The sequence below is a fragment of the Haemaphysalis longicornis genome, unplaced genomic scaffold (genome assembly GCF_048455015.1).
Source record: "Haemaphysalis longicornis isolate Haplotype H1 unplaced genomic scaffold, Haemaphysalis longicornis Haplotype H1 scaffold_5, whole genome shotgun sequence".
NCBI classification, from domain to species: domain Eukaryota; kingdom Metazoa; phylum Arthropoda; class Arachnida; order Ixodida; family Ixodidae; genus Haemaphysalis; species Haemaphysalis longicornis.
The window spans coordinates 2911900-2926826 of record NW_027526385.1 but is presented as its reverse complement, the minus strand read 5'-3'; the positions used below and the strand labels follow the sequence as shown (position 1 = coordinate 2926826).

The window sequence follows — 14927 nt, the reverse complement described above, 5'->3', positions numbered from 1 at the left end:
CTTGCCAGCGCTTACAGACCTAACGGCAACACAACACGAAGTGCTTTCGTGGGCCTTGTGTGCAATCGATAAGAAAGAAGTCCCTTCTACTTCCTTGTAGATACGACCCAAGTTTCCTTTCGGAGCTCGGGCAAAATCATAAAACGAGTGCATGCAGACGCTAATTGTCACTTTTTTTGCTCCTCGTTTCTGGTATTTTGCTTCGCATCCGCTTGTTCAAAAGCACACACGTGGCTTCCGATGACATCAGTTGTCGCCTATCGTTCAGACGATAGGCTGTGCGGCAAGTTTCAACAATGAAGGGCTTCTTTCTGCTGGCAGTGGCAGTGATTACGGCCTGTGCCGAGAAAACAGGTAAGACACGATCATATAGTGTCGATGGCTGTCGTGGGTTGCCGCCCTCTATATACCGACAACTAGGGCGCCGGGCCTCGTGCATGCCGTTGTGAGATGAATTTAAGAAATATAGGGTGGGAAACAGCCCCTTGGCTATACACTGTCTAGTTGGGTGCGCTCAGTAAGGGTCATAGAGTTTCATACTAATAGTATGAAACTCTATGGTAAGGGTAGTCTGTAGGTGCCCGCCAACGCCCACAAACGCAGAAGAACGTGGGCTACGCTGAGATGTCGCTTTATTTGTACTCGTTCATTTCGACTGCGCTGATTGGTTAAAACCAAAGAAAGCAGAGCCGACATACACAAGACGACTGCAAACTCTCAACTGATTTATTCACGCAAAATACAGACGATTATACGTAGGTATAAATAGGTTGAATGGACAGGAACAATATAAAATGTGTTTGAACGTGTAATGTGTTGTGCCATGCCGTTTGCGCTGAAGCGTCGTCAGCATTGGCACAATTATAATAATCTTCGCAATTTCTCTTTTCGTGTGCTCTCTATCCTCCGGCAACACGAGTGCGTCATCGAACCAAGACATGTAGTATTTGCATTGTTTGCAGTGCACAGCAATCGTTTTCTGGGCTTGTGATTGCTTGAATACATCGCAGTGCTCTTTTAATCTCTCATTAAAGCAAGTGCTTGCCAGTCCAATGTATGCTTTACGGCGTGAATGAAAGGGGATTGTGTATACGACCCTTTGCTTACAATCTACGCATCTATCTCAGTGCTTGATTACGCATTGCTGGCTCTGAGCTTCTCCCGGAGATTGGCTGGCTTTTTGACACAACTTCAACGAGGCCAAAAAGAAACTTCAGAAATCCATTGTCTTTCTGTTATTTTTAAGCCTACGGGAAGCGTCGCGAATGTACGGTAATAATACACTAGTCCTTTTACTTTTCTGTCTTTTGTTTTGGGTCTCTTGATATCCTCAAATACCGCAATAGTGCTTCACTGATTGTCACTAAGAGGCAATTGGGGAATTCTGTTCTTTCTTTAGAATTCTGGTTTCTATGCTCCTAGCCATTGTCGGGTAGTCTATCGGGCCGATGTTTGGTTTTACGGCGAGCTGAAGTCCCTTTTCCAATACGGCTTCAATTTGTCGCAAGCAATTAATGTTCATGAGGATTATTACTGCGTCTCGTTCGCTTGGTTTTCCATCCACTTATATAAGTATGCTTGCAAATGCTGTGCCCATAGTTTTTTCTCCCGTTGCTTCTCCAACCAATATCAATAAAATACTATGGCATGAACTTGGCTGATGCCATAAAAGTGGCATCAGCTAAGTTTCACCTTTGCGGGGCATAAATGTGGTTCCAAAGCAATCGTATCTGCCTCAAAATTCATTTCCCGGTGTCTTGAACCAGCCTCGGGAGAATAAAGTTCTCATAGGCCTTGTCAAACGGAATAGCTATATCAGCGCTCACCGTATGCATAATCAGACAAAAATAAGCTAAGAGACTTTCCGAGATACTGCGAAAGGAAACTCTGAGACAGATACGACTGTTTTCGGAACCAGATTTCTGAAATGCTGTGGGATCCGCGCCGACTAGAATGACTTACGTCCAATGCTTTACAAATTCAGCTATATACTCTCCTGCACCTCCCGGGGTGTTAATGCGTGTTTAGGCGTTTTCTGTACCTAGGGTTGGTAGACAACGCTGTTCCAACAACTTCGGATGAGAGGAGTTTTTTAACCCCCACAATCGTAACACGGGCGTACCCGACCTGTCAAGAGGGGTAGACTAACGAGGAAATCACTCAATTTTAGCTCCCTGTGTGTTTGGTGAGGCGCTAGTTTCGGCTGGGACCGACGACGAGTACGTCGTCGCGGACATATGCCAGCTGATCGCGCATGTCGGAAATGAGAGCGCTGTAACACGGTCATGTGGGGATGGCCGGCGATCTCCATAGCCTGGCCCTCGCCGATCCTCTCGTGTGGCCTGGAAACGCCACATTATCCATGACTGGGAACGCCACGGTGAGGGAAATCCCCACATGACCATGTTCCAGCGCTCGCATTCGCGCTATGCGCGATCAGCTGGCATGTGTCCGCGCCGACGTCGTCATCGTTGTTGTCGTCGTCAGTGCCAGCCGAAACGAGCGCCTTATTGAACACTGTGGCACCAAGAACGCCACCATTGAGGCCCTTGCTATGCATGCAGCTTATTATGGCTGTCAATCAAATTATCCAGGGGGCCGGGAAAGCAAACCAAGCAGCCTAGAACGCTGAGGGGTGCGCAGGGGTCGCTGTAGCTATTGTTAAGGAACGTACACACTTCGAAACAGACCACTCTCACGGAGACGGCTTTGACTAGCATGATGAACGCGACTGCGGAAAAGACAGTAGCGAAGCATGTGGAGCCACTGTTCCTAACAATGTCTCAGTGTCTGGCCCAGATGCAGTTATTGACGGCGCAGCTTTCAGAATTTATACAGGCTTTCCCTCTCGTCCCTGCTTACCCTTACTGTCGGATTGCGATCGTGAATTCAGTTTCTTCTCTACCGACAACTTCTACACCTTCCGTCCAGTGTCGTTAGGATAACAAATATTCTGGAGCCTGCCCTTCCTTGAAAAACGCTAGAGGGCCTGTATACCGCACTGTAAAGTTTCATGTCGTCTGCGAACTGCAAGAGATATGAATGCTTCACAATTAACTGTACAGTATTCACAACCAAGGTAAACAGTAAAGGGCCGAGAATAGAGCCCTGGGGAACCCCGGTTGGCACAGCGGAGCTGCGAGCCTCGGCGCCGGCGTACTGAACAAAGTTTGTTCTACGTTTCAGGTAGGAAGAGAACCACTCGCAGAAAGCAGGAGACCATACGCAGACAGCTTGCGAAGGGGCAAATAATGGTTTACGCGGTCGAAGGCCTTACTGCAGTCGAAGTAGGTAGCATCCACTTGGAGACGTGAAAGTACGCATTTGCTGGCGTCACTCAGAAAGCGGGCAAGGTTCGACTCGACAGACCGGGCAAGCATAAACCCGTGCTGATTTCTGGGAATCAAGGGGCAGATTTTGGTCAACAGATAACGGCGTACTACTTTTTTGAAGACTTTTGAGAAAGAAGAAAGGAGAGAAATCGGTCGACAGTACCCAGGCACCGACGCGTTTGCGGACTGATGGGGAGGAAAAACAACGCCAGGATTCCAATCTGTCGGAAAGCGCCGCTCTTCAAGCGAAAGACAAGAGATGTGGCAGAGCAACGGCGAGAGAACGCTGCAGAGCGACCTTTTACAGTAAAGCATCGTGACCGGAAGACTTCTTCAACGGCAGACTGTGGATAACAGGTGTGACATCCTCAACAGATCATCTAGTGGCGCGAATCCAAGTGGGCAGCCACTGTCACGTGACGGAAAATACGCAGACGAGAATTGTTTTGTGAATATATCGCATATTCTGGCTGGGTCGGAGTCTTTGTTGTCGCCATCCTGCAGAGTAATCCGCTCAGGGGCATTTCATGTGTGCATTTTTGCGTTCCAACAGAAGTCACCCGGGGAGCGGGTAAGCGAAGATATAATCGAAGATTATAATCGCCATAGGAAAACTCAAAAAATGTGATCTCCATGCACCGCTCATAAGCAACAGGTAATAATACCATGACAGTAAAACGTTCATGCCATAGGTCGCCCGGGACAAGAACTTCTCGAGCGCGGAAAATGATAGGTGTAACATTAAGGGACAAGAAGAGAGCGGAGTGGGTCAGGAAGCAAACTGGTATTAAAGACATATTAGTAGAAATTAAGAAGAAGAAATAGACGTGGGTGGAGAAGGCGATTCCTGCGGGGTTAGAAGGTACGGCAGCATAGGCCAATCCTGCGAATGAGAAGAAGTTAAACAAGTGAGCTGCTTTGGAAGAATTGTCAACGTTTCCCCCTGGATTACACCACTGGACGGGTACGTTGAAGTCGCTGAATAAAAGAATGTTGTACTTGTCAGGGTCTATAGTTTCTGAGAGGTGCTGAAAAACGGACAGAATTGCAGGTATGTCTAGAGTTGGATGAAGATAATACACGCCAAGGAGTAAGGTTTTCCACGTTTAGCCTTCGCTTCGACCCAAGCGCATTCATTCCATAATTACAGCGCGGCGAAACGCAGCCATGGACTTTCGCAGAGCGATTAAAGCTCCTCCACCGTACATTTGGCCGGTGTGTTCGTAATCTCTGTCGTGGCTGAAGACAGCGTGTTTGGCGGGGAAACAATCTGCGGAAGAAATTTGGTCTTGCAACCAAGTTTCGGTGATGCAGTACGTCATGATCTAAAAGAATAACATTGTCGAAGGACTGTTGCGCCTTTTTACGATAGGCATCGTGTGTTCTGGTAGTAAAATTAAATTCTCATGACATGTTTATGTCGGTTGGATTCAGCGCTCGGAATCCAACCGACCGTCAAATACCGTCAAATCGGCGGAACGAGCACCTGATCGCCCATACTGACGGCTTTTTTACAAGGTCAAAACACGCATCGCCGTCAGCATTATGTTTATATAAGCAGTTCGATGAACATCACGGTAGTATTCTAAATGATTTAAGGACGCCTATCTAATCCACGTAATCAAATAATGCCACTAGTGCTTTACGTTGAGCGGAAGCGGAGGGGCATCGACCGAACAGCACTTTTGAGCTTATTGGACCTGGGCTTAGGTGCTGGAATTTCTGCAACAAACGGAACCTTGCGGCAGGTCGCGCCAGTGTCCTTACAGTTCAACATAGCTAATACTCAATGCAGTTAAATCGCAGCATAGCGAATCCCACCCGAGCGCGAGCTTCGTTATACTTCCCTAGCTCTTCCCATGGTGAGAGGGCTCTGATTTTTTCGGCGCTCAAGATTGGGGTAGGACTGGACTGGATTGGAAAAGACTTTATGAAAAAAGTAGGCAGGAGCCGGGATACGGCTCCGCCTCGACGTGGCCTAACGTCGCGCCTTCTTCTGCGACCCTACTCTTCACTAGCCCGTTTTAAGGAGCGCGTGCCTTTCGAGTGTGGCGAAGACCTGCTGGATGGCCCATGACTGGTCTGTCTTGCTTGTAGATTCGATGGCTCTCTGGAGTTCCGCCGGACACTGTTCGAAACCCGCGCCGTCTGGGTCGGCGGCACAGTCTCACATGATGTGCCGCCGGTTGGCCGGTCTTTTCTCACATGATGATTTGCACTGATCACTTGGGCACTCGTCCGGGTACCTACATTCGATGTAACGCCGCCGGCGACGTTGTCGACGCCGCTTGGAGTCTTCTTGGTGGAATAACCTCCTCTCTGCCCAGCGCCCGGTGGGGCGGTGGGTGCGCTCGCTGGCGAGTCGTAGGATCTTCAGTGTTTCGCCGTAGCCCCTGGTTCTGTCCTTAGTTTCCGTCCACCACCCCCACTCGGGACGAGTAGTCAAGATTAGGGTAAAATATTTATTTTCAACGGGAATTTGTTACAACTTTAAGGCGATGTACCTAACCTGTTCAGGGTATGCACCAATGTAACTCTCAGCAAGCTATCCTCGTCTACGACAGGGTCACTATCACGGGTGTTGACGTGAGCTGGTGCTGTTGCACGTAGACAGAAGACGCAGCCTGCGGCCGTTCAAGTTCCCTCCGGACCCCCAGGAGTGCGGCAACAACGAGGAGTGGCTGGAGTGCGTGAGCGGCAGCTGCGCCGAAACGTCGTGCAAGAGGCCCACCATCGGCCCCATCTGCACCGCCGACTGCCGCTACGGCTGCTACTGCACCGAGGGCTTCTACCGCAACGCCCAAGGGAGCTGCGTCACCCTGGACCAATGTCCTCCGGAGGAAGGCAGACGACTCATCCGTAAGTTGAGGGCGAAAAGCCATTCAGCTCCATACCTGCCACGGTCACCCGGACGGCATTGATGTGTGTGTGTGTGCGGGGGGGGGGGGGGGGGGGGGTAGTAGTAGCAAAGTAGCAACAGAATGAAATATTTTACATGCGTTTTTATTAGGGCTGGGCGTCGATCCTATTAATCGGCTGCCTTTAATTTGTTAATTAATCGATTAATCGGATGTGTTCATTTAGATGAATAAGGCTTAAAAGACGCCAAATAATGATCAGTTTTTCTTTAATTGCTTTTATTTTCACGGTCTCGATGCTGGTTTGTACATGTCGTTTTAGACAATCAATGATAATTCATCCAGTTGCGGAGGCAAAGAATCTTGTTAACATTTTCAGGCAGCAGAGAGTTTTTTTTTCTTGTTGACAGTCATCCCGGCTGTGCTGAACACACGCTCGCATGGCGTTGAGGTTACAGGAACACAAAGCAGCATTCTTACAACGGGTGCTAGTTCCGAAAGATTGAGCTCTGCACCCTCCACTACTCCAAAGGATCCAGATCGTCGTCGGCTACTTCTGTCATAGAGCGGGATAACGACCCCTGGCAAGGTGTGCTTTGCTCTTCACTTTCGGCCACAAAATGGTGCTTTCGCTTTTGCTGGTGGTATGTGGGCGTGGCGGACGGAAGTGGCTAGCTAAAAAAGTCTTTCCAACACATGTTCGCAGCGATCTTTGTCAATGCAAGCGAGGCTCTTGAATCGCGGATCAAGAGATGTGGCAACCTCGTAATTACTGTAATGCGGCCACGCAAGGAGCCTTTCTTCGACGGAATCCACCAGCATGACCTTGAAACGGCAGATAAAAGAGGGGTCACAGTCGTTCATCGTCATGGCATTCTTGAGTAGCTTCCTCAGGGATGAGCACGGACCGCGTTACGTACTTGTCTCCTCCTAGGAGTTCGGTCACATCAAGCAGCGGTTTGAGCGTATCCCGAAGCTGCTCCAACATGTCCCATTCGACACCTGTGATGTGCAGAGTGAGTGTCTTGCTGCCAGTCGCGTCCTCCATGGCGCGGCGCAAAAGTTCCTTGAGCTCAATCAGACTGTTTATCATCACGTATGTGCTGTTCCAGCGCGTAGCGATATCTTGCTGAAGCTTCTTTCTGGGCATACCAAGGTCACTTGCATGCTTTGAAAGAACCGCCTGGTGACTTGAGCTGTGCTTAAAATGACACACAACGCGCCGACAAACCGCAAGAAGCCGTTCCACGCCAGTTACGCTGAGCGCCTTCTGTACACAGAGCTGCAAAGTATGAGCTGCGCACTTCAAGTTCTGAAAGTTCGCTTTCTCCACCCCAAGACAGATGTTTCGGGCATTATCCGGGCACACAGCTACTACTTTAGCATCTATTCCCCAGTCTATGGTCTGGGAGTCTCCCGAACATTCGGGAAAATTCGGAAAAATTCGGGAGTCTCCCGAACATATCGGGAAACTTAGCATGGATGCAGCTCTCCAGCCCAGAATATTACTATGTGCACCCTGGTATTTTAAGAAAGCGTGGCAGCTGTAGACGCATTTATCGGCAACGTTGTAGATGAGATCGTACGAACTGCACAACAGTATTGTTGTGCCCCGCCCGGTTGAACTAGCTATGAGACACGAGTCTACTGGGCTTATTGCGGCGATATTTTTTTTAGAAGCTTCTTGAACATTGTTTAGGTATTAATGTCTCGGTTGTCAACGTCGGGCGAGATACTCGCTACACCTTGGTTGGATGGAGGAGGCCAAATGTGTGCTTGCCAAGGAAAACAGATACGAAAGGCTGAGCTCAAGCATGCTGTGCTTGTGGATTAAAACCGTAAATCTCTGGCTGCCATTACTAATACGGCGTCTCATAGTGGACATCTATTGAAACATGGCGGCACCCATGAGCCTGCTAGCGCTTTCTACCACGCAAGTGTGGGATAAAAAAGAACTAAAGTTATCGCGAACAAGATGGCAAGCTTTTCCAGTTGAAATGAAATCATACAGGTCGGCGCTTGCAAGGACGTGGAACAAGTACAAGTTTTACGACTTCTGGCATTAACTAAAAGATGATGGTTAAAGGGGCCACGAAGACAAATTGCAAACTTCAAACAAATATTCCAGATATTAAAAAAACACACGAAGCAGTGGAGACAATTCCCGGCGATACTTTTATGACGCCACGGAATGCTGTTTGGGCAGTCTGAGGCGATTGTAGTGTGGCCTGTAGTTCCGCTTGGTCGTACCACTCGAATGCTAACATGCCGTTAACAACTGTTTTTCTAGTGCCGGCCCGTATTACGTCACTCCTGTCCACATCACGTCATTGTAGCGCGAAATCGGAGATTTCACATGTTTCTCGCGCTTTTCCGGCTAAAACCTGCGGCACGCACTGGGCCCGCCGTCATATTGCGTGTCGCTTTGCGCCCTTATTACAGTCTTCCCCGGGCCCCTGCACTTCCTCGACACTCAAAGCGGCTCCCCAACCCGAGCACGGCGCCACTGCGTCGTCTCAAAATGACGGCCTGTCGTTTTAGAGAATTAGACCCCATGTGTACATCTAAGAAAGTAGAGAAAAAAAACCTACTTAACCCCTCCGTCTAACGATGACGATGGTTAAAGGGAAATTTTCTTGTTGGGGATTCCTTGGTTGTTGTCTGAGTTTGGACCTTGACTCGTTGAGCTTTGACTTTGACTCCCACGCAGTTCGGACTTTTGATCGCAGCAACTTTGACTTTGGCCCTTCACCATCTGATTTCGCAAGAAGAAAGCTTCGCGTTCAGCCATCGTCGTCGTTAGACGGAGGGGTGCAGGATTTTTCTGTCTAATTTTTCGCGTCCATGCGCCCTTCTCCAAACCCAAACTGCTTTGACCGTGCCCGAATAGCGCCATCTGGTGGACGTCGGCTTCATAACGCGAGGGACCCAGATTCGATCGCGACCCCGAGAAGCGTTCTGATTTTTCTTCACTTCACCGACGACCATCATCATCTTCGGAGAAGGTTGGCTTTCCTGCAGTGCGTTTTGTGTGGACGACAGACGGCATCAGTGAGAGGCGGGAAGCTTCGCTGTAATAACCAGCATCTGCGCCATTTGACGCGCGCATTGCATTCCGACACAGTGACCCTTGCAGTGCCCTTTGTTCCTTCCCAACTCTGATGCCTTGACATACAGCGCTCGACTGTATGTGTTTCACGCAGGCCACCCGTTGTGCGGCCCGAACGAGGAGTGGAAGGCTTGCGTGAGCAGCAGCTGCGCGGAGACCACGTGCAAGACTAGAACCGTCGGCCCCGTCTGCACGGCCGACTGCCGGAACGGCTGCTTCTGCTCCGAGGGTTTTTACAGAAACGTGGAGGGCAGCTGCGTCCCCGAGGATGAGTGTTCCGCCCTAGACACGCTGGAAGTGGCGTATACGAAACGATGATGTCTACGAAATGATACGCCGCCGTTTCTTAGCGGAGTGTGGAGTTGTTCCATGTGTGTTTCACGTCCGAGAACAGAACGTTGGCCGCGTATCTGCTCGCTTCGCTGCAAATGTCGTCGAGAGACTTCCGCCGCCTCTCCTCTCCTCTCCCCCGTCCACCCCTCACGCTGTTCCCCTCGCCTCGGCCCTCCCGTGATAAACGCAATGAAGATTTGCTCAAGTCAATTGTTTTCGCCGTGTTCGCACTGCTGTTGTGTCATCTGTTGGGACCCTTATTTACTGTAGGACTTGGCGCTCAAGCCACGAGTTCCAGGCTTGAGCCCAAGCCCTTTGCACATATTGCGGGCAAAATAATGTTTCTAAGTAGTTTTCTGTGTATTTTCTACCGCAAAAATCACTCTCCGACTTTTTAAATAAATGAACGTTGGTGGTAGCGCTTATGTATTTATGTTTTGCTTCAAATTTGCCTAAAGTTTTTCTTTCGCTGAACAATGATGACAAATGTGAAATATGGTACCGCGTTTATATTGTTAGGATGAAAATGAGGCATAAACGAATGGTTGGCAAGCTGGCCGATCAATCTTCTTCTGTTCTTTCTCGAACCGAGCACCGTCCAGTGTTCTCGTCGTCTTCGTCGTTTGCCTGTATTTGGAGCGTCACGTAACATGACCCCCGGCGGCGATAGCACCGTCCCGGTGTTGGCTAGGAGTCGCTATTGGCAGGCGTCCGATAGGCCTTGAGGCGAGATACGTGAACAATGTCGGACGGAGGAGACGCGTGGGATTTGGAGGGCAGTAAAGGAGAAACTTCGTACGTGACATCCGTCCCCTGTCGCAGCACCTGATAAGGTCCGGTGTAACGAGGCATCAACTTTGCAGAAAGGCCAACACGGCGAAGAGGCGTCCACAGGAGCACCACAGAGCCAGGCGGAAAAGACACTGTGCGGTGCTTATCGGCATAACGCGACTTTAGGGCCACCTGGGAATCTCACAACAGCGCGCGAGCGAAGTTACGTGCCAGCGCAGCTCGCGTGATGGCGTCGTGGGCGTAGGATGTCGGTGAAGAAGCGGGAGCAGGCAGTAAAGTGTCCATTGGCAAAGCTGGTTCTCGGCCGTACAACAGATAAAACGGGAAATAGCCGGTGGTATTATGGCGTGAAGAGCTATAAGCGAATGTGACATATGGAAGCACGGCGTCCCAGTCTTTGTGGTCAGATGAGACATACATGACCAACATTTCGGTGAGTACAATTAAAGCACTCGGCCAGGCCATTTGTCTGGGATGGTATGCTGTGGTCAACTTGCGTCGGGTGAAGCACGAGCGAAGCAGGTCGGCGACGACTTTGGAAAGAAAGGAACGACCACGGTCTGTGAGGAGTTCCCGTGGAGCACCGTGCTGCAAAATGACCTTTTCTAGGAGGAAGTCGGCAACATCAGTGGCACAGCTTGTTGACAGGGCACGGGTGATGGCATATCGGGTCGCGTACGTTGGTAGCAACCGCAATCCACCTATTGCCGGACAGCGATGAAGCCAAAGGGCCAAGGAGGTCCAAGCAGACGCGGAAGAACGGTTCGGTCGGAATATCCACGCGCTGAAGGGGACCTGCAGGGAGCATTGAAAATTTCTTGCGGCGTTGGCACAAGTCACAAGCGTTGGCGTATTGTTTTACCGTCTTATAAAGACCAGGCCAGAAGAATCGGTGGAGGGCGCGGGCATAAGTGCGCGCAACACCGAGATGCCAGCCAAGGGGGCATCGTGAAGCTGTTGGAGGGCATCTAGGCGCAAGTGTTCAGGTACCACAAGGAGGATGCCAGCCCCATCCGAGTTGCGACGGTACAGGACTCCCTCACGGAGGAGGAAGGCTGATAGCGATGGGTCAGATGGGTCACATTGGACTCGCGTTCGATGATTGCGCGCAATGAAGAGTCACGGCGTTGCTCTTCGCCCATCTGGAAGAAATCGGATATTGCCAAGAGGTAGGCATCGTCAGCGGTGTCAGCGGTGTCAGGCGGACCGACGGGGTAACGGGATAGACAGGCGGCGTCTTTTCGCAAATATCCAGACTTGTGAACGACGTTGAAGGTGTACCCTTGTCGTCGTAGTGCCCAACGACCAAGCCGCCCGGTGGCTTGGTCGTTGTCATCTAGTGAGAGCCAAAAGAAGTGACGCGGCAGCGCTCGTCAAAAGCTCGTGACGTCACTTCATGCGCGCGGCCCCACGAGCGGCGAGCGGGCACAACACCCTCTCAAGCGGGCGCCGGTGACGTCCGCACAAAGCGGTGAGGTCAGGCAGGGAGTCTGTCATATGCGGCGTTCGGGATGAAAGCGCGGGAATTTGAAACAAACGATTTTCAGGCCGTTCAATGTAATTAACTATCACGCGCTGAAGTATTTGAAGTGCTGTTTCAGGTTCGCCAGGCCATTAAGCATCGATAAAAGCAATAAAAGTGTAACAAAATTTTCGTGTCAGTGCTCCTTTAAGATGTAGTCATTAGACCGTAGCATGCGGATGTCGCCGAGTTTAGTGCAAGGGTGCGATACTTGCAGCGTTTTTAATATTTGGTAGATTGAGCTAGTGGCAGTGACTGGGCTCTGGGAAATTCTAAAAGTAATTTTCGAGATTGTGTAATTTGACGCTATTTTGTGGGTTTAATCTTAATAATGACACTATAGTTGTATTCTGCCCGTATTCTAGCCTTATCATTGGTTTTTGAGAGCTTAGCGATTGCTAGGTAAAAAAATGTTCCCATCGGCATCACTTCCAATGGGAGAGTCATTTTGATTAAATGATGTCGGTTGCGGACACAGCTGGCGACCGTGTCTGGCAAGTAACCTGCAATCACTGAAAGGTGGGTAAAAGAAGCCTCTGTTGAAGAATCTCAAAGGCGAACGGAAAGCAAGAAAAGCAAACTGTATTTACAGTAAGTACAGGGCAGAACAAGCTTTAACATGGCGACTGAGAATCTTCCTCCTCCTTTCTTGTCTTCGTCTGTCTCCTCCGCGTGCCTTCACGCCGAGATTCCCACTATTTCTCCACGCGCTGGCCCCCGCACGCGGGCGCCCAATTCAAACCAGATCACAGTTCCTGGCAATAAGAAACAGCCTCACGGCACAGGCACAGCTCTTGCTGAAATAGCATGTCCTTTCTCCCTTATCTGCCGTATCTGTGGCCTAACTGTCCTCCTTTCTGCACTCGTTGTCCCTGTCCCTGATTCCAGCTTCAGCTAAACAAGGGCTTGTGGCTGCCACCTTGGTAGTTTCCGGTTCACAGCAATGACAGTGTTCTGTGGACACTAGGTGGATAGCAGACGTCTAGCGCCCTCTAAAAATCGCGCAATGAGCCTAGTAACGCAATGGGATTAAAACTCCACCCTTTCAATTTTTTCCTTTCCATGGTTCCAGGCACTGTGCCCAGGCCCTGGAGCAAGTCTGTCACCATCCGGAGCTGGTTGAAGAGGCGGCCAGGCTGGAGTCTGTTGATGAGTCACGGGCGGCTGCCATGGTCCAGGAAGGCTTCCAGACCATGGCCACCATGCCCGAGTTCGTGTGACTCTCTGGTGTTGCGAAAGAGCAGCTCACTTGCCATGCATGTGATAGGACATGGTGAACGAGCACTGTGGGAGTGAGGTGCTGCCTGAAGATGTGCAACGTGGAGGAGTCTGCACTGGAGCAGTAGCGTCATACTTCTGGCACTGAAAAGTTCGGGTGTCTGTGTTGGGCAACTACCCATTAATAAAGCTGCTCCGAGAGGTTTGGGGCAGGGGACTCCTGCTGCCAGCATTGCTTCCTTCTAAGCCTGGTTTCACTGTTTTAATTGTGCGTCTGAGTTGGTATCCTCCGATGTTAACACATCTCCACGTGGGGGATTGGCCAAGAAGCTGCCTGCAAAATTTCAGTAATTAACATGACAAGACTTGAGGAAAGAACAGAAAAAATCTTTTGAATGTTCAGAGGTCAAAACTGTTTACGTGTGAAAGTATGGCCGTCAATGCATCCAGTGCAGCCTGATGATAGCCACCAGGGTGACCAGCGAGATCATGGAAGAGCACTGCAACAGCCAGGCATGTGAAAGCCGTTTTCTTCTTTGCTTTTCTTTTCTGGGAAGGCAGCATACGCCCTGGTCATGTGTCTGGGTGCGAAAATGAAGGAGCTAGCTTGCGAATAATAATGCGGGTGGTCCCTCATAGCAGTAACGAACAAAGTGTCGGGCCACACGCGTGCTGAAACTCCATGGCGCTGGTAATGAACGACTTTGCCAAAGAACCGCGTCAGAGGCCAGATCGAGACTTGGTTATCAGCCAAGGAGACCATAGAGTCTATCAACGAATTACAGGCCGTATCCAAGATGGCCTCTGGTCTGGAGCGTGGAGGGACTGGACGACATTATGCGGCTTGCCGGCCTTGTGACAGAACGTTCCCGATGGGCCCACGCAATTGAACGACTCGAACGAGCACTGCTGGGTGGCAGTTAGGTGACATCTGAAGCTGGGCGACATCAGTGACTGGCTTCACCATTCAAGCGCCTGCGTAGTACTTGAGCAGCCAATGTTACAGCACCTGTGAGCTGGACAGATACCTGCTTGCGCTGTTGAGACACTTTGTCAGTGAGCCTGTTCCGCGTTACATGCGTGTCTGAAAACTGATTTCCTTCACTCACTGGTTAGTGTTGGGGCTTGTCATGGGAAAGAGTGAGTGACATTCAGCACCAAGATGATACCACCACCAAAACACTGCTCATCCATGAAAGAATTGCACCCCACCGACACTTTCAGCATCAAGACGGGACACTGAGGAGGATAGCTTGCTTTAGAGGCCAACCAGAACATGCGTCTATTTGGGGGCTGCACTTTCATCAGTCACAGGACAGAGCTTGCAGGGGGTACCATTGTTTTGGGGGTGGCAATTATGTGCCGACGTTACTTCAATGAGAGATCCGGAACAGCAGGAAGTATGGGTTGTTTGAGCAAGCAACTAGCTGGCCGGAACAGTATCACCACAAAAATGGGGCAGGGAAAGATCTAATGTTCCTGGTATTGGACTTCATTTGTCAGTTCAGGTTTATTCTGACTTGATAAAATTCTTTCATGTCACCTCTCTGTTGAGCTCGCAGCCTGCCTCCCCAGTTGGTGGGAATGCACTCCATGTGTCGCCCATGCTCACTCTTAGGGTAAACTATCAGCACTTGTTTCTGGTGTCGGTACCATATTTCAGATGATCGTTCCCATCACGAGTTTGGCACCCGTCATCTTTTTTTTAAGTGTCCTTGCAAGATCCAAAATTCCTGCCCCATACGTTGGTGTGCGAGTATGCA

The 14927-nt window shown here is 50.2% G+C and overlaps 1 protein-coding gene across 2 annotated transcripts; it reads left to right on the top strand.

The window, feature by feature from the left end:
- The first annotated feature begins 177 nt into the window (after positions 1–177).
- Positions 178–13410, top strand: LOC144137802 (ixochymostatin-like). Of its 2 annotated transcripts, none has more exons than XM_077669792.1 (3): positions 178–354; positions 5943–6191; positions 13019–13410. In XM_077669792.1, the coding sequence occupies exons 1-3, from the start codon at positions 297–299 to the stop codon at positions 13240–13242; spliced, it is 531 nt and encodes a 176-aa protein (XP_077525918.1). In that variant the 5' UTR covers positions 178–296; the 3' UTR covers positions 13243–13410. The 2 variants fall into 2 exon arrangements, with proteins under 2 accessions (XP_077525918.1, XP_077525917.1); XM_077669791.1 differs by lacking the exon at positions 13019–13410 and adding an exon at positions 9394–10159.
- Positions 13411–14927: the final 1517 nt, after the last annotated feature.